The 20884-nt window shown below is 34.2% G+C and overlaps 1 protein-coding gene across 1 annotated transcript in view; it reads right to left on the bottom strand.

Moving 5' to 3' along the window:
* The window catches only part of LOC126741460 (sterol regulatory element-binding protein 1), a 150893-nt gene that overhangs the window by 29725 nt on the left and 100284 nt on the right, over positions 1-20884 (bottom strand). The window contains exon 12 of the mRNA XM_050447873.1: positions 12895-13202. Coding sequence (XP_050303830.1) covers positions 12895-13202 — 308 coding nt within the window. The remainder of the gene's footprint in view (positions 1-12894; positions 13203-20884) is intronic.

The raw sequence follows: 20884 nt of genomic DNA, 5'->3' as shown, positions 1-20884 counted from the left end.
TAGTGAATGACTAATTCATCTTATATAAATTATATACATGATATAGATGATATGGGTTTCATGACTCTTTGGACACTTTGCTACTTATGAAAAAATAAATTATTACTCTTTAAATGCGAGCAGATGTTCCAGTTCGAAAACGGGCTACCAATAATCCAAAAGTATTAGAAGGCTTACCAGAAGATCGTATTCAGACAGAATTCCTTTCTTTTGACTCTAAAAACCGTAATACTTTAAAACTCTTTGTCTTAAAATGAAGTCCGGTATCAGATGCTTTTCTTTATCACTTTAATTGCTCGGTGAGTACCTCTTACTAAAAGAAAATTACTTTCTGATTTGTGTAAGATTTTAAAAAAATCTTTTACGTCACGTTGACATACGAGACTTATTAGACCATTTAACCCAATTAATAGGAATTTGTGATGCTTCTGAGGAGGCCTATTGTGCAGTACTTTACGTTCGTGTCTTATATGAAAATAATCATATTCAAAACTATTTACTTTGCAGTAAAAGTAAGGTTGCTCCTTTGCAAACTATTGGTATACCTAGACTAGAGTTATTGCTACTGTTATTACTGCTCATGATCTAAAGGGAACAGTTCAAGTCTCGCTCTCAAAATTATTTATTAATTCTAACAGTAGGTTATACTTGTTACGGTCATATTAAGAGCATCATCGGACCTAAAAATTAAAAACAAAGAAACTAAATACAATAACAACCTTAAAGCTAGATAAAATTGATACCTTAAAAATCGACTACAAATAGTACATGTTTGGACTCATTTTTGACATTATTGCCTGACATACTCCACTTCTACTAGAAATATCTCCAAGGAACTGGTAGCGCAGTAATTTACATTGCTTAACTGACGTGTTTTTCGAGACTAGCAGTAGGTTCGAATCTCGCTTATTTTATCAATTTTAATTCAGTTAATTTGTTTTTTTACGAACTTGTGGCGTATCACATTCTTAAGAATTTATTTTATTTAGTATGTATGTATAATGTGACCGTATAACATGTACTTTTGTAGTCGATTTTTAAGGTACCAATTTTATCTAACTTTAAGATTGTTATTGTATTTAGTTTCTTTGTTTTTAATTTTTAGGTCTGATGATGCTCTTAATATGGCGAAACACGTGTAACCTACTGTTGGAATTAAGAAACACTTTCGAGACTTTGTGTAGTTCCTTTCAGATTATTGAATCTAGGTCTCTTTGAGAAAATAGACGACTTCTTTCAATTACTACTCATAGTTTATCTCAAAGGTTTTCTATTGATCAAATTTTTTGCTTTTCTGACAGTACCGTCGCATTACATTAGATCAAGGATTCTGTTCATTCTTGAAAACAGTTTGTAGCTAATCGTGTTTCATATATACAAAAAAAATTTCACCCGATTGTTGCTATTACATCGGCACTCGAGGAATGTTCCCATTCGATCTTCTAAATTGCAATTTCTGGTAGACATAGTTTTTCCCGGGCATTTCTTTAATATGCAGCCACCGACTTGTTTACCTGATCCAGATTACACAGAGATCCTGCTAATAGATTATCGCGTTGGAATCTTTTATGGTCCTTTGGTGCTTATAAGGGATCAAAATTGGCGTCCATTAAATTGGTTAATGGGAAGCATAGAAAGGGTGATTTATGGAAAGGACCAGGTTGCTAGGTTGCTGGACCGCTAGACCATGGCTATACTTAAAACTCCTACGGAATTGCTTAAACGCTCTCTCTTAAATCTTATCTTAAAATATCTTTCGCTGGGTATTTTCAGGGTGGGGATAATGTTTTGTTCGTTCTCATTTATACTTCTTTACTAATCTAACTTAGTGGTTAATAGGGTGCTATTGATTAGAAAGGGGTTCTAATCAATTGAGGCTCTATAGACTGTAAAATTTATAGGTTGCGATGGTTCATGTACCTTTGGACGGTTTTACACCACAGCCTGCTGACTTAGCACGAAAAATATAAAAGTAATTGAATTAAATTAAAAGTAAAAAGACTTACCTAGGGGTCAGTCAGGATCAGGATAACACAGGAGGTTTTTGCGGAAGGCCGCGCGAACACTGGTCGTAAAAATGGTTATTAACAGTAAGACGATCTAGTACCGAGTGTTTTTCACCTCGATTCCCCGCATCAGTCTTTTCGGTACTTGCGTGTGACGTATTATTTGGGTATGTACCAGGTTTGTAGTAAAAGTAAAGAATAGCAAGTAAGGAAATATATAAGGAGAGGCGAGGAAATAGGGCAAATCTCAACATTCATTATGAAAAACAAAAAAAATATTAACAGCAAGAAGCGATACTTTAAATGCACTTAAGAATATAACTTATAGAACTAAACTAAATCAAACTAAGTATTAAACTAATCAATAAAGTGAAATTGAGGTGACGACAAGAACAGAACATTCCCGCGCCCATGAAAACCAAGGGGTTTTCATGAAACAATAAATAAATTATTGGTTTGGAAGTGGACATAATTTTACCAAAGGTCTTTTAAGTATACCTTTGGCTGTCCGTACTGTTGCCACTCTAGGACCTCCATCCTTGCCCAAAGTAACTTCCGCGATTCGACCAAAAATCCAGTGTAAAGGCGCCGAATTATCGTCTTTAATAGCTACCATAGTACCCGGCTCTACTCTACCTATTGCATTATGCCATTTGGCTCTTTGTTGCAAAGTATGTAGATATTCACAACGCCACCGCCTCCAAAAATCACGATGCAGTCTAAGTAAAAGCTGCCAACGCGTAAGGCGATTAACATTTGTGTTAGTAAAGTCAGGATCGGGAAGAACAGTTAAAGGTTGTAGGGTCAAAAAATGTCCAGGAGTATGTGGCAATAAGTCTGATGGGTCTGAACTTATAGGCGAAAGTGGTCTTGAATTAAGTATAGCTTCAATTTGTATAATTACCGTATTAAACTCTTCATATGTGAGTATCTGATTTCCTACTACCCGTACTAAGTGAGTTTTAATGGACTTAATATTTGGTTCCCATATACCACCCATATGGGGAGCAGAGGGGAGATTAAAATGCCACGTAATTGGTTCAACTTCGGCAGATTTTAAAAATATTTGACGTAAGTATTTTTCACTAGCAATAAAATTTGTACCGCAATCTGAATATAAGTTAAGTACTTTTCCGCGCCGTGCAACAAATCTGCAAAGTCCCGCCAAAAAAGCCTCTGCACTAAGGTCCGATAGCAACTCCAAATGAACAGCCTTTGTACTAGTGCAAATAAATAAGCATACGTATGCTTTATGCACTTTAGCACCCCTTAATCGGCCAATAGTAATTGGAAACGGTCCACACAAGTCCAGGCCGCAGTTAATAAAAGCTTTGGAACTTGCGGATACCCTGAACTTAGGTGTTAAGTTTAGGTAGTTTAATTTAATGTGGTTTGTATACCACAATGTAAGTAATTAAGATGTAATTCATTTATAAGTAAGGACGTAAATTTACAATTACCTGGTAAAAGCAAGGGAAATCTTTTATCGTACGACAAATCGGAGTTATAGAGTCTACCCTCAACTCTCAAGTAGCCCTCTTTATCTAAAAAAGGTCTTAATTTCTGAAGACTTTTCGAAATACGTTTATTATTTCTAAGCAATGTATTCTCTTCAGCAAAATAGAGATTTTGGATGAATTTTATAAGTAAGTAAAGAGCATTATTTAATTCTGATAAAGTAAGATAAGAAATATTTAAAACTGTCGCTTTAATTTTAAAGGACTCGAAATTCTTAGAAGCCCGCAAAACATAAGCTATAATTCTTTTAATCTTTGGCAAGGAATTATATTTATCAATTAAAGATTCAATAAAATGAGGAGATTGCTGTGTTATCAAAGTATTTAAAACAGTCTTTCTCTTCTCAAAACTAAAAGAATCGATACTAGGAATTTCAAATTTTGTAAATGACCATTCCTCTCTGTTTTGTAATAAAAAACTGGGCCCGTTCCACCAAAGAGAAAAATCTGCGAGCTCAGAGACACATAAGCCTCTATTTTCACAGTCGGCTGGATTCAGTTCAGAGGGAACATGGTGCCAATATTCGGGTGGCAACTTTTCTCGAATATAAGAAACGCGGTTGCTTACAAACGTTTGCCAATGGTGAGGTGAACTTTTAATCCATGTTAAGGCAACGGAACTATCAGTAAATGAAAATATGTTGGTAAATTTAATTTTATGTGACAAAATATTCAAAACATAATGCATTAATTTGCTAAGCAAAACGGCGCCAAGTAACTCAAGTCGCGCTAAAGTTACTACCTTTAGAGGGCTTACTTTAGATTTGGCACAGACAAGGTAGGTTTTATAAAGAAATTCTCGGGAGAAAAATACACGAATATATACGACAGCACAATAAGCACGTTCCGACGCATCGCAAAAACCAAACAATTCGTGTGATTTAGACTCAGTAACATCTACTTGACGTGGAATTTCAACAAAATGCAAATTATTTAATTCCGTCTTAAACTTATTCCATTTAGTAATAATGTCAGAGGGTGGTATTTCGTCCCAATCAATACCAGCAATCCAAAGAGATTTTATTAGTAATTTAATAGAAATTCTAATAGGGGTAAGATAGCCACAAGGGTCAAACACCCTAGCACAGTGACTGAGTAGAGTACGTTTTGTACATCCCGTATCATCAATAACGACTTTATAGAAAAATGAATCTCGAATAGGATTCCATTTTAGGCCCAAAATTTTTAAAGTTATATTTTCTTCCTGATCGAACGAAATGTCTTGGGCAACATGTGTTTTAGGTAAAGTTTTAAGTAGCAAAGGACAGTTACTGGCCCATTTCCGTGCCTCGAACCCACCCCTAGACAAAAGTTCAACCAATTGATTTTTTATAACAATTAATTCCTCAGGGCTACTTCCACCCCCGTTTAAATCATCCACGTAACTTGATGACTTAAGAATGTCTGACGCTAAAGGAAGATCTTTATAATCATCTGCTAACATAAGAAGGGTGCGTATGGCTAAAAATGGGCTGCAAACTACTCCAAAAGTAGCAGTATCCAATTGGTAGTGTAAAATAGGCTGATTGGGAGAAAAACGCCAAAGAATTCTCTGGTAATTACGATCCTTCGGATTCAGTAAAATGTTTCTGAACACTTGTTTTAAATCACAAGTAAAGGTATATTTATGCAATCTAAAATTAAGCAAAAGACTAAGTAAATCTTGTTGCAATTTTGGTCCCGTATGCAAAGCTTTATTCAAAGATAATTTGTTGCTGGCACAACTGCTAGCGTCGAAAACTACACGCAGGGGTGTACTTGTCGAATCCTTTTTAGAAACTGCATGGTGACTTATATAAAAATAATTAGAAATTTCGGAACAAAAGGGTTTAGTAACTTCTTGTAAGTGATTATTATCTAAATAATCTTTAATTACGTCTGAGTAAGATGCATGCTGATGATGATGATACGTAAAGCGACACTGTAAGTATCACCAAAATCAGGGGCTGTTATTTTAAAAGGCAAAGAAACTACGTAACCTCCCGATTCGGTTCTGTAAGTTGTGTTTAAAAAATAGTTTTCACAATATTCATCATCCTTAGATTGGGCATGAATCTCTGGTACTTCTTCAATTTGCCAAAAATTTTGTAATGTTTGATTTAAATTATTAGTACTACATGTGGTAAAAAACGTATTTATAGTTTTATTTGGTTTTTCATAGGAAGTCTTGCCAGTTATAGTCCACCCAAAGTAAGTTTTAATGCATACTGGTTTATCTGGACCGTAATCAATTTTACCATCTTGTAAAATATATGGAAAAATATCATTTCCAAGCAAAAGATCGATTTGAGATTTTTTTATAAAAGTAAGGGTCCGCCAATCGCAAATCCGAAGGAAAAGTAAAGTTTTCTTTTGAAAAGGAAACAGAAGGTAAATCGTCACATATTTTATCCAAAATAACGGCATCAAGTGAAAGGGTATGACTTGAATTGTAAATTGATGAAATTATACAATGCACGCCCTTTTTGGCAGTAGCATACATAGAATTAAGACCATGCAGGGACATAGATATATTAAATTTGGATAAATGTAATTTATTAGCACAATTTTTAGAAATAAAACTGGACTGAGCTCCACCGTCAAGAATGGCTCTAAAGGTGTACCATTGATCAAAGGCATCTTTAATTTTTACTAACACAGTAGCAAGCAAAACTTCCTGATCATTTATTAGCATGCCCACAGTAGAAGCTTTAGAAGTAGATGGCATTGGACTTTCAAGATTCCTAGTTGCCTCGACCGGCAAATTTGAATTTAAATTCTTATTAACGTTCAACTTTTCATTGTATGATTTAAAACACAGTAAGGTATGATGCTCTTGATTGCAATTGCGACACCGTTTTTCAGATGTGCACCGACTTATAGTGTGAGCATTTGCAAGACAATTTACACAAGCATTTTGGGTTTTTATGAAATCAAAGCGATCCCTTGTTGTTTTAGAAAGGAATGACGGGCATCTATAAATTATGTGAGAGCCTTTGCAAAGAAAACATATAGAATTAACATTTGATTTCTGGCTGTTTATGAATAAAACAGAACGGTATTTTGGTTTATTTACATTAAAGAAGTTTTGTGAATTACGAATATTATTATTTGAGAAATTTTGTCTAGAAATCGACGGTTTAGAATTTTCTTGAGAGTTAGATTCGTATAAAATTGACTCAAGTGCAACGCATTGCTTTTATAAAAAATGCTTGACTGCCTCATATTTCGGTACGTCATTAGACGCGTGAGACTGTTCAAAGGCTTTTCTTGTTAAAGGATCTAATCTATTAAGCAGCATATAAACAAGAACAAAATTCCATTGATCAATTTCAAATTTTAAATTTTGTTAAGAAATTTAACAAATTTCTTAAAGAAAAGGCACTATCCGAAGACATGCGCGGGCATTCTTCAATTAATTTCCAATAAGTAAAGGCCTGAAGGCGTCTATTACTGTATCTTTCTATTATGGTGTTGTATGCAATAGGATAATTTTCATTAGTGATTAAAATATCAGCAATGAGATCACGAGGTTGTCCCTTTAGAGCACCTAATAAAAAATTAAACTTCGCGATATTACTTAAATTACGTTTGGAATGGACCATAATAGCAAAGCTTTGATGAAATGTGGGAAATGTAGTTATATCTCCATTAAAAGTAGGTATATCGAGCCGCGGCAAATGATCAATCTCGTGAGAGTATTGTAAAGTAGGGCCAACAGGGCGAATAGAAGTATCCAGGACACCATTTTCCTCCAGGGCAATTCAAAAAGTTGATAAAAAATTGTATCAATTTCATGGCAACGTTTAACAAAATCTAAACCTATTTTTTTGCTGAACCTTAATCTCGTCAAGAGAAGCCACAAGTAAAGTGAGTATGGAATTATGGTGTTTCTCGAAATCCTTCTTAATTTTTGCCAAGCTTCTATAACATATTTTAAAAGAAAGTAATTCCGATGAATCAACAAGTTCTAATGCCGCAGCCTCTTTCACTAAAAAGAGTTGGGATATTAAGTCATGGTAATTTTGTTTTTTTTGTAAACCCCAAAATCACTTCAAATCCAAAAATCTCAGAGAAAAAATGTTACCTCTTTTATGAATCCCTGTGCTATATGCGTAGAATGAAATAAATGGAAAATAAAAAAGGCTCCACCTTAACGAAAAGCAAAAAAAAGAAAAACAAAACAGGTCACTTAAAAGTATCACTTTCCGAGAATCCCTGATAAAGAAATATAAATAATAAAATTCTTCACCAAAAGAAAATTTAAAAAAAACCGGCCTTGGCGGACACAATGCAAACGTTATCTTTAGCAACGGAATGCAACAAAACCAAACTAAAATTTTATCTGATCTCGGAGCGGCCGAAAGAAGTATTTTATATATATACTTGTATAAAGTATAGTATAGTATAGAGCTGAACTGGTTATGCAACCAAATAAAAGCAAATATAGATTGCCCGGTTAGTGGAAACAGTATTCTAATAACAGTAGCAAAGTATATAGATTTCAATTCTATCAATCTAATCAATGTTAGACTGTGACAGTAGTAGCAATTATGTAAAAATGTAAAAATTAAGGTTATAATAATTTTATAGTATAACTTTCGAAAGTTTTAGGCTAAATCGTATTTCAAATTATGCAAATTAATAGTAAAACTATAAATCGTATTCATGAAGTAGCACTCAAAGTATATATGGTGAGCAAACTGAAGTACAGAAAATCGTCCAAAGTTTTTTTTTGAAATTAATACAAGTACTTTAGAAAAGGGGCACTATCCGGCTCGAAGGACCATGGTTAATAGGGTGCCATTGATTAGAAAGGGGTTCTAATCAATTGAGGCTCTATAGACTGTAAAATTTATAGGTTGCGATGGTTCATGTACCTTTGGACGGTTTTACACCACAGCCTGCTGACTTAGCACGAAAAATATAAAAGTAATTGAATTAAATTAAAAGTAAAAACACTTACCTAGGGGTCAGTCAGGATCAGGATAACACAGGAGGTTTTTGCGGAAGGCCGCGCGAACACTGGTCGTAAAAATGGTTATTAACAGTAAGACGATCTAGTACCGAGTGTTTTTCACCTCGATTCCCCGCGTCAGTCTTTTCGGTACTTGCGTGTGACGTATTATTTGGGTATGTACCAGGTTTGTAGTAAAAGTAAAGAATAGCAAGTAAGGAAATATATAGGGAGAGGCTAGGAAATAGGGCAAATCTCAACATTCATTATGAAAAACAAAAAAAATATTAACAGCAAGAAGCGATACTTTGAATCCACTTAAGAATATAACTTATAGAACAAAACTAAATCAAACTAAGTATTAAACTAATCAATAAAGTGAAATTGAGGTGACGACAAAAACAGAACACTTAGTTTTAACTACTATAAGTTTTTTTAAGGTTTAAAATATTTAATAGTTAATTTGGTATTACTTTATTTGCCGTTATTTATTTAGTTTAGTTTTGCATATAAAAGTCCACTCGGTATAAAACACATATTTCTTGGTAAATTATCATTACTTAAACTCGACCTATCTTACATTACCTTAGTCTTTTACTCCAATGTCCCTTCCATAAAACCTTGCTCTTCTATTCTACATTACCTTACTGGACCCCTCAGTGCGAGAGCTGTGAGATATTTCGACTAAGGTCATCCGCAAAAAAATGGATTACGGAACCTCTCTGCGATATCGGAAAGGTAGAAGTAGTAAAAAAATAACCATTGCGCAGTACCTTTATCTCATGCGAGATAAAACCGAAGCGCGTCACGTGCATTACTAATAAACCCGGGCTGACTGGGGTATTCCCATATCCTGTGAACCATTTACTACTAGGGTAAGTCGAGCAATTTTCATTTATTGTTGATTTGCTATATTGTCATCAATCCGTATCATCAAATTATGACGCCAATAAGGGTGAGCTAATTACGTCAATAACCACTAAGGGTGTGCGTCTGAAACAGAGAATCACCTCCCTTATTTCGGTGTGTTGGAGCAGCGTCCCTATTCTTACAGTCTGGCCTTGATAATTTTTTTATTATTCAATTAATTGAAAGGCATAACATAATCAGGCCCAAAACACACCAATTCTTCTTTAGGTCAACACAAATTTCCCCATGTGAATCACGAATATCAAATATATAAATAAGGATTAAGTCATAAATAAAAAAGACTATCAAATGTCAGTTACGTCAACAAATATTATTTTATTATTTATTGGGAGTTAAGAAAAAATTATTTATTGAGGCTACTCAAATACTAAAATAATTTTAATTCTAATAAAATTGCATACAATAAACGATTTCCAAGAAAGTGACCTCTTCCCTTTTTTTTATTTTATAAAACATTTTTACAAAGATGGCTTTGACTGCTTTGAAACAAATGAATTTCATTTTAATTTATGAATTTCCGAAGTTTTTTACTTAATGTTGGCGACATTTTGTCTTCTGACTACTGATTTACTGTTAAATAAAATTACAGTGTAATCCGCATATAATGGACTTAAGGGGACCAAGAGATATAGTTCATTATAGAGGGTCCATCTTATGAGATGAAACAAATTATGTATGCACAATCTAATTAAAAACTGTATTTTATTAGTAAAGAGTTACATACATACATACATATGTATGTATATGTACATACACAATCATACATATTTATAAAACCATTACTTCTCAAAAAAGTCGGTTATTTTACTTTGAATCGAGTGCTTTTTTATATAATTGTTTTGCAAAATAAGTTTAAGTTTATTTAATTTTGAAAACACCTCAGTGCTGTTCTCTTCCTCTAGAAAATAACATTGTAATATTTGTACACAGCTAAGAGCCTCTTCTGTGGTTACCTCGGTTTTTTCTGCTGTAACATCTACAATATCTTCTTCTTCTTCTTTACAACTTTGTGGACGATCCTTTATATTTTAATTTATCATGGATATGTAGATTTGAACAGCCCTAGATTTTTTATATAAGACGTTTTTTAATAACCCCTGTATATTTTGAAATAATCGACTGTTCTGATAATTCCTAACCCTGTATAGATATATGTATATTACAGGGTGTCCCAAAAGTATGGACACACCCAAAAATCTTGGGAAATATGGGAGCTAGAAAAAATCTTTAAATACAAAAGTTTTGGTGAATCAATCGGTGCATCTGATGGTAACCTTAAACTTGACCTTGAGCTTGATCTTCAAGGTTATTTAAAGGTCAAAGCGATTTTTTTTAAATGGGAACCCCTATTTTTGTTGTATCAGCCCTCGGATACTTCGAACGAAGATAGTGGAGAAATTGAAACTGATGCAAACGAGAACCTAACCCAACCCAACGACGGCGTTATTTCTGCTGAAAATTCAGATCAAGAGGCTGAAACTCCTGTTACAACTGGTAATATAATTTGGTCATTACCTACAAATACCTATGTCCCAAGACTTAGCATTCCAAATGAAAGTCGATGTATCATACATCCTTCAATTGCTGCAAAAGCCTTCCCGCTGGACATATTCACTAAAATTTATTTGTCTTCGAAGTTTATTTACTTTTATTGCTGAGTCTACAAACCAGCGAATCAAAATTTACAAAGAAAATTAAAAAAAAGCAGGCGACTTTCACTGATGCAGGGGAGATTATGATTACTATTGGCTGCACATTAGTTATGTGTTTCAATAAGGTGCCAAAGCTTCGCCATTACTGGTCATCGCATCCATCTTTGGGAAACAAGGCCATCAAATCGGCCATATCCAAAAACAGGTGTTTGTTTTTACCATCCAAGCTTTATTTCAATAATTCAGTCAAGCCAGAAGAGGCCAGTAAGATTTACTATGTACAAGAGCTTCTATCTTGCTTCAAATATACGTTTCAGAAATATCGATCCGACAGTACAAGTCAAAGTATTGACGAGAGCATGGTGGGCTTCAAAGGAAGATCTTCACTGAAACAATATATGCCACAAAAACCTGTGAAAAGAGGCATAAAATTATGGTCTAGATGTGATGCCAAAACAGCATATACATACGATGCAAATTTTGAACGAGGTTCAACAAAAGTATGTCGACATAGCGGCAAGGACGACGTTCAAAGGAGCGGAACTTTGGGCGAAACTGTTGTAAAAAAATTATGTGAAACTATACAAAATCCAAACGTAGTTCTGGCCTTTGATCGATTTTTCACATCAGTCCGTTTGATGGATTCCCTCCAATACCCAGCTGTGGGAACAGCCATTATTACAAGAAAAGACATGCCAAAAAAATTCATCGAAAAATGAAAAATGTCTAGGGGTGAATGCGAGTTTTTATCAAATCAAACAATCTCTATTGCGATCAAATGGCAAGATACAAAGCAGGTTATTCTTTTGAGTAACTGCCATACCCCTGATATGACCTGTGTGAAAAGAAAAGACAGGACTGGGCAGAGAGTTGACGTACCATGTCACACTGCTATTGCATACTACAATGAAATCATGGGTGGTATGGATCTGGCTGATCAGATGAGTGGTGTGTATGAATTTGGCAGAAAATCATGCAAATGGTGGAAAAAAGTATTTTATCGACTTTTGATGATTGCTGTTGCTAACAGCTGGGTAATATATAATGACTTACGTCGTACCCAAAAAAAGATAGCCTTACTGGAATTTTTATTTATCTTATCAGAGGACCTAATCGAAGAAGGACAACAGCAAACTTCAGTCAAACTTCGAAGAAACAGTTGTGGAAGGCCATCAAAGAGATCAAAAGTAATGAAAAATGTGGGTGATCACCTTCCAATAGAAACATCGAAACGGCCAAGATGTGCTAGTTGCGCTCTTCAGAAAAAAGAACGTAGAACCACTACTATTTGTGCAATGTGCGATGTAGGGTTGTGCAAGCATTGTTTTGCGCTTTATCATTCGTCCTAAAATACTTACCTTTGCGGGTTGTTTTTTTGTGAATAAAAAAAATAAAAATTTTGAAATACGAAAATGTGTTTTGTCGGCCCCTAGGGATACTTATAACCCACCTAAAAATCCCGCTGGGATATATTTGTCCCACAATTTTTTGCTCTCCCTATATATATTTTTTTAATTTTAACTAGTATATATTGTCAAATGATCTCTTAAAATACCATAACTCGCAAAAACATCCTTAAAATCATTAAAAATAAAATTGGGTCCCAAAGGGTTAAGGCGAAATATTCTAATAAACACGAAACAACAATAATATCTAATTAAATCCGTTATCTCGAATCCTGTTGAATTTTTTAGAGACATGGATTGCACTGAAGTGGCACTGCACTTAAAATTATACGTGCAATGCAACTACAATGCACCCTTGTCACTAAAGGTATAATCACCATCTAAAGCTATAGAATATTCAAGTTTATAGCAAACATGTGCAAGCATGCATATATGATATATACTTACCAATATTAAATTATCCTGTGTTTTGCAACTTGTAAGTGTCAAACTATCAGATAGAAATTGACTAGCGGTATCACATTGCTTTTGTAACTTTTTAACAGAAGTATGTGCGTCCATGTTTAAATAATTTCTTCTTGCTTCATAAGCAGCAACGATCGCTTTGGGTAATGGGTCTTTTGATGTCATTAGTACTTCAGGTATATTTTCAAGTTTCTTGTATAGCTTTTCTGCTTTTTCTTCTTGTTTAAGTAGCCAACATCCGGCAATTGCTATAAAAGTACCCCACCATTCAGCTAAATAGTCTCGATAACCTTAAATATAAAATATACTTTGGTAAGACACTGTGAACTGTAAATGTGTCTTTTTGGTATTACTAACCGAATATAATTTTAATAAACTAATTGTAATTAGTAAGGTTGATAATATGAGGAGTTAGACGATAAGATATATCTACGTGTTAAAGTGTCTGTTTTTATAGTTTTTCCTAATAGAATACCCAAAGCAAGTAAGCAGCCTACCTTTCCTTTACCTTGCGTTTTCTCTCCCGACATAGCTTGTTTTTTGCTGTAGATTGTGCTTTTAGATTAGTAGTACTAACAGCAGCTTTGCATTGATCCCGATAGATTTACCCCACGATTTGAATAGAACAAAAAATCCACTATACATCAATTACTAAATAAATAAAAACTAAATATAGAAACCTTCTTACCCAAAGTAAAAAATACCGAGTACCTAGTACAAGCTAATGTACAAGTGTTCAAGTGTACAAGATGAGAAATCCTAATCCTTGCGGCAACACGAAATTAACTAGAGCAGATGCTTAAAATAGTGTAAAGATTCTCTGATGATATAGGAATGACTTTTGGACTGGATAAGTGCCGAACTGCGAACATTATTAAGGATAAACTACAAACAGGTCACTTTAAGATAGAAAACAGTCAGAAAATGAATGCTATGTATAAAGAAGAATCCTACAAATATCTAGGAATGAAGCAGGCGCAAAGAACAGACTATAGAACTATAAAGAAAGAGCTAACTACTAAGTTCACAACAAGAATGCGACGACTCCTTATAACAAGTCTTAATAGTAGAAACTTATTTAAAGCCATTAATACATGTGGAGTCAGTTCACTAACTTACTCTTTTGGTATTATAGGATGGGCTAAAACGGACGTCGAGAACTTGCAAAGAAAGTCTAGAACACTCCTAACGAAAGCCAATAAGCATCATCCTCGCAGTGCCGTGACCGACATAGAGTTGACTCAGCAAATTAGTAACTTGTGTTCCTTTTTCTAAAGACAAACATCACACATTCATCAGGCCGTATGTGAAGCAGACGACTCAACACCACTTAAACAATAGGAGCTTGAGCTGCATATATACCATAGCACCGAGCAAGAAAAAATTAAGCTTGGATGGGACAACCATTACATGGAAGGTTCATGAGGTTCAACAAAAGTATGTCGACATAGCGGCGTCGAACTACTGGTTGACTTCGGGACAGCTTTTCCCCGAAACTGAAGAGTTTCTTGTGGCTAGCCAAGATCAAGTAATACCAACAAGAAATTATTTAAAGTTTGTCGTAGGTGACCCGACGGTACAAAGTGACAGATGTAAGTTTGGATGTAAGACAACGGAGTCTATTCAGCATGTCACCGGTGGATATTAAACTTTTGCACCAACGGAATATAAAGAACGACATGATCTAGTTGCTAAAATACTGCATTAAGAGCTCGCAGAAAAACTAGACCTCTTATCAGCAGGCAAGGTAGCGTATTATAACTATAAGCCGGAACCAGTTCTTCAAAATGAGCAACACAAAATGTTTTGGGATCGCATTGTACTTACATACCAACGAGTAAGTAACAATAGGCCTGACCTAATACTAATCGATAAAATTTCTAGGAAGACAACCCTTATTGATGTAGCTATTCTTAATAATAACAACCTAAGAGCGAAGCATAAGGAAAATATTGTGTTAAGTACAGGGACCGAGAACACCAGATACGAAGACAATGGGAAATGAGAGAAGTGCGGACAGTTCCAATTATTAAGGAAAGCATCTATAAGCTAATGCAGAAGTCGACGCTACTGTCCACATCTCGAATCGTCATCTGTACAAAGTAATTACATCCTTCCGTACATTACAGAACGCATATTGCAACCGAAAGAACCTTAGTAGTTACATATTTTGTTGGGTATTTCGTCTATTTAAATAAATATAAATTTAGAAAATCGCAAACGTTCAATTATGAAAAAGAAGATGAAAATCGACTTATTTTCGTATTTAGAAGAAATATGAACTTAAACTCTTAACGATACCTTTTGTTATATTTAATTCAATCTAAGTTGAATAATTCTTAAATACAATAATATACTTTAATAAAATTGAATCTAATAATATAAAATTAAAGTTATTAAAATTTTTCGTTAATAATTAAAAGTTTTAAAAAGTTATTAAAACTTTATTAAAATTGAAAACAAAAAAGCACTTATTCATTGAACAAGAAAAAACTAACTTGGATAAACTAAATAAGCCTAACTTTTTTACTTGAATCATAGGTGTAACAGAAGGAATACACTAGGGGTGCCATAGACTGCAAATAGTAACTGATTATCCAATCCGTTGTCTGCAACCAGACTTAGAATAACGAGAGGGCCTTTTCGCTGCCCATATGTTGATGCCACCGAAAGCACGAATTACCGTTAAAAAACGCTCGGAGACGTCAATGCTCTTTTACTTTTTTGTATGTTTTCAGATTTCTGAAAAATATAAAGGGACAAGACCCGTCAAGAAGACTGGGTAGCTGTCAACATTATTATTTTAAATAGAAGACCCTATTTATTAATGCATTTTTGGATTCGAAGATAAATTCTAAACACATAATAGTAGGGGAATCCAAACGGGGATTTTGCGTTACTCGAACGCGTCAGATTAAAACAAGGTAAATTAAATGCTTGAAGAAGAGTATATATTTCAATAATTTGACGATTTGAGCGTGGCGTAAGGACATGGACAAATCACAAATTTGTAAAAAAACCTAATCTTAAAATACTCGAGCGTGATTGATTTTTTTTTATTTTAAAGAAAATATGGAAAAAATATTGATGTATGTAGATTTTCATGCGCCGATATAGCTAAAACCATAAATATAGCGTGGAGCGTATAGCTACTGGGAATTGTATTTCCCACTTCGAGCAATACCTCCTATAATAAGGCCGGAGCGCTTAACGGGTGACGTCATAATATTGAATATGCTTCTAATATTATTTTGGTGAAAGGTTCTTGGTACTTATCTAAACTAAATTCAAACCTTTAGAGGCGAGGCGTCAAAACAATAATCATCGCGTGATCAGAGCTGACGGTCACAAATGCTACATTGCTATTGGCCAAGTTGCCCACGCGACCACAGAATAAACGATCTCACAGAAGCGAAGGCTAGCCGTTTCTACCGTACCGGTTTTTCGTTCAGGCTCCTCCCATTTACCCCCATTCTAACGGGTACAACTGTCGTCGCCCACGTGGGGTATCGGGTCATAATTAGTGTATTAGTACGAGCGTTAGTGTGTATATTTGCGATATTTTATCATTTGTCGTTTTTTATTTTATTTTTGTTAAGTAGGTATTACACATTACCTTGTTTTGGAGTTTAACTCTGTGCTCTGTGACTTTTTGTTTTTTCTTTCATTTGTGTTGTGCTAAAAACTTAAAAAAAAAACATTAAAATGCCAACTTTCTGTGCGTATAGGGGTTGTTTTGCCAAAAGCGTCGCTGGAAAAAGTTTATTTTCGTTTCCTAGGGATATTAGAAGGTGAGCAATAACAATAATAAAAGAAAGTAGGTATAGAAAAGTTACATTATTATGTATTATTCATTATTAATTATGGTTGTTTAAAAGCTTTGAAAAGTTCAGAATATTCCCTAATTAATTTGTCGTGTCATGCAAATAAATACAGAATAAACATTATATAATTTAATAAACATATATGTATATACCTAAACCATATGTATCTATGTATGTGTACATACGTGCAGGTACATAGCATTGTACATAGATAAAAATATTAAGGTTGATTTAGGTTTACAGTATAATGTGACAAAGAATAATGACTTTAATTTTCAATTATCTGTCTTTTTATGGACTGGTTTACCCATGCAAGTGCATAACATAGTAGTAGTAAAACCCTTAAAAGTCTTATATTTTGTTCCAGACTATCATAATGGACGGCGACCATACTACGTATAATACCTTTATAAAATATGGACGTATGTGTGGTACCTTCATATCTATACATATAATAATACATACATATATCTTTTTATATATAAATATATAAAAGCCGATGACACCTACTCTTAAATGTGTTGTGTTTAAAACATACGAGAAAACATACCTGCGTATAAACCTTCCAGCTAAATTTTAATTTAAAAATACCTACCTATGTACATATGTATATGTATATTGTTAACATATTAACATCACACAAATAGCAGACTTTTTCTCAGCTAGTGCCTTACTAAAGGCAAATATTATTTACCATTATCATAAAACAACTAAGACAAAAATTCCATTCCAAAACAAATTAAAAGTATACTAACCTACACCTCTATTGTGTATCAAAACTGTCAAATAACAATTTTTATAAAAATAATAATTATTATAATTATTCTAAAAAGCAAGGACCAATATAGGCCTTACCAAAAAAAAATCCAATTTGAAATGTAACTAAATTTTGTAGTTTGCTCCCGTATTATATGAATATAACCATTTTGATTTTAAAAATAAAAGCACTTCGTTCAGTGTATGCGTTTACTACAACTTTACGAGATATCTCAGTGTATTTGCGCCGGGTGCATCTGTCAGTTGGGCTCATAAAAAACTGGTTCACGGATATCAAAGGAGCCGACGCAAGCCTTCGCTTCTGTGAGATCGTTTATTCTGTGACGCGACGCCAAAAGCTGGGTCCCCGCTATTAGCTCTTTAAAGCAGGGCTGCACAGGCCTGCCGCAACATCCAACACCTCCTACTAGAGACAAGGCCAGGAAAGTCAACAAACATGGCGGCCAGCCTAGGCCGTTGAGAACAGCGAATTATAGGGTTTTCCGTTATTTATAGTATTTTAAAGTAAATTAAAATAACTCCTATCGTAAGAAATATAATAGGAATCCGGAAAATAATATACAATAAATATTTCAGTATTAGGATACATTATTATTACAATAATTAATATTTCCCCTTAGAAAAATATTTATCTTTAGAATATAGAGGATACATAATATGTATATTATAATATATTATAATAAGAATATAGACGATATTTTAATTAGAGATTAATTTACTTTAAATGATTATAAATACCTTAAAACCCTATAATTCGCTGTTCTCAATGGACGCCATGTTTGTTGACTTCCTGCCTTGTCTCTAGGAGGTGTTGCAAGATCCCGTATATTTGCTGCAACACCACGCGTTTATATCGATGTCCTTCTCTATCTTATTGTAGGCTGCGGCGGATGTATTTTTCAGCGTGCAGATATCAATTTTTATTGACGTTCATATGAGGCGTATAGAATCAAACCCCGCTAACTCCACTTTTGTCCAAAAATGATATTTTAATTTAATTTCACAGCTAATTTGCCAATGAATCTGGTCGTTTCAAAACCCGCTAACTCCCTGCACATGTTACAATCAAATCCCGCCAACTCCATTTTGACCAATGACGTTGCTCTATTAGATACGAGCACATGTTTATGTATCATTGCATCAGTTGATGTTTAGATTTCTATCGTGCAGGATCTGAGTTATTGCTTTTAGTGATTTTTATAAATAAGTTTTAAATATAAATATGGATGAGTATAATAAACCCGTACAAAAATGTACACCGAACAAAGCCCGAAAATGTTTAGTAAACAAATCCAACCGAAAATCAGAGAAGCAAAAGATTGAGAGGTAAGTCCTATTGTGTAATTTTGGTAAAAATGTGTTTCTAAGTGTATTTTTATATACTCAAGTCAGGATCTTTTTGCAAGTAAGTGTTTTTTTGTCGAAAATCTAAACTAGGACATTTTTTAAAATTGTTAATTGCTACTTTGATAACTACAATTAGGAGCACATTAAAATTTGTTAAAATAAGAATGTATAAGTTTAATTTTGTATAATTTGTAAGTAAAATGAAAAGCCGGTTCGTTGTAATCTCAATAATATGTCACTTTCAACTTATTTTTAGATACAAGCCTAAAAGACCACCGGGTGTCCCAAGCTGTAATCATGCAACGAAGAGCTTCCGATGCAGCACTCTAACCAAATTTGACATATCTGATTTTCACTCAAAGTTTTATGCTACTCCTGCAAAAATTGATCAAGATAATTATATTGTGAAGTATACCAACGTTCAATTGCCAAAGCGGAAGCGCCCAAAGAATAGTTCGAGGCAAGTGAGAAAATTAAGTTACAAATTTTTTGTAAGGAATAGAAGCGGAAAAATAATTCCAGTTTGCAAACCTGCGTTTCTGAGTATACTGGATATTAATAAAGATAGAGTTTATGGAGTTTTAAAAAGACATTTTGAAAGTGGGCAAATGGCACATGAAAACCGGGGTGGAGATCATAAAAGCAAGAAATATCAATGTAGGCGAGAGACAATTCAGTTCTTTTTGGAATCTTTCAAATGTCAGGATTCACATTATTGCAGGTCAAAGAGTTCTTGTCGTGTATATTTGCCGTCAGAACTAAACATCAGAAAACTGTACCAAATGTATTCAAATTCAGCACTTGACAATGTCAGTGTTAAAGAATCATTTTTTAGACGTGAATTTTGTACAAAATATAACATTGGCTTCGGTTCTCCGAGGACTGATGTATGTTCCACATGCATTCAGATAAGTGAAAAAATAAAGCTGGCAAGAGATGATCCTCCTAGAAAAGCTACACTGATGGCTGAAAAAACAGTGCATAAACTTAAGGCACGAGCTTTTTTTGCATTACTAAAGGAAGAAAAGCCTGAAATGATAACATTATCATTTGACTGCCAAAAGAATTTGCCAGTTCCAAAACTTCCAGACCAACAGGCATATTTTTCAAAGCAATATAACTTCTACAATTTTACTATTGTCTGTGGTAGTTCCAAGACCACGTTAACTTCAGAAAACGTGTTTTGTTATTGTTGGAATGAAACTGTTCGGCCGAAAAGCTCTAATGAAATTGCTAGTGCTGTTTTCCATCGGCTCATAAACATGAATTTGGAGGGTAAAACGCACATTAGACTTTTTGCTGATGGTTGTGGTGGCCAAAACAAAAACACCACCATGATGGGAATGTGTTCAAATTGGCTGAAATGTTATGCGCCACCAAATATTAAGAAACTTGAGATAATTTTTCCTGTGATTGGACACAGTTTTATACCACCCGACAGGGTGTTTGGAAATATCGAGAAAGCTATAAGAAAAAAAGAGATAATTACGACCCCACAGCAATATATTGAACACATAAGACAATATGCCACAGTATTAAAAATGGGTGACGATGTCCCTGTTTTGGATTGGAAGAAGGAATCCCAAAATATACTAAAGCCACCTGGAGCATGGCACTTTAAATTTAATCCTTCGAAACGGTTTAAAATAACTCTTGACAAAAATCGAATTACGAAAGTTCAAGGTGAAGTAAACTACAGAACTGAATTAGGCAATCCTAGAAGTGTTACGAAGAAAAATAAGCAAATCAAATCAATGAATCCTCAACAACTTCCTGTGAACGTTCCTGTCAAACAAGATAAAATTATAGCAGTAAGTAAATTATTAGAATCACACTATGGCGAAAACTGGAGGCTTAACGAGGATTTTGATTTTTTCGTAAATATTGAACTTCGCCAACCAGATCAAGCTGATGCTAATGAAGAGCTTCCAGATTTGCAGTGCGAACCAGTTGAAGAGCTGGGATCTTTGTCTATTTAAAAAATGTGTTCTAAAAGAATTTGTGTTTTATTCAAAATATTTCCG

This window comes from Anthonomus grandis, chromosome 10, assembly GCF_022605725.1.
Source record: "Anthonomus grandis grandis chromosome 10, icAntGran1.3, whole genome shotgun sequence".
Classification (NCBI taxonomy): domain Eukaryota; kingdom Metazoa; phylum Arthropoda; class Insecta; order Coleoptera; family Curculionidae; genus Anthonomus; species Anthonomus grandis.
This window is presented reverse-complemented; position numbering and strand designations above follow the sequence as displayed.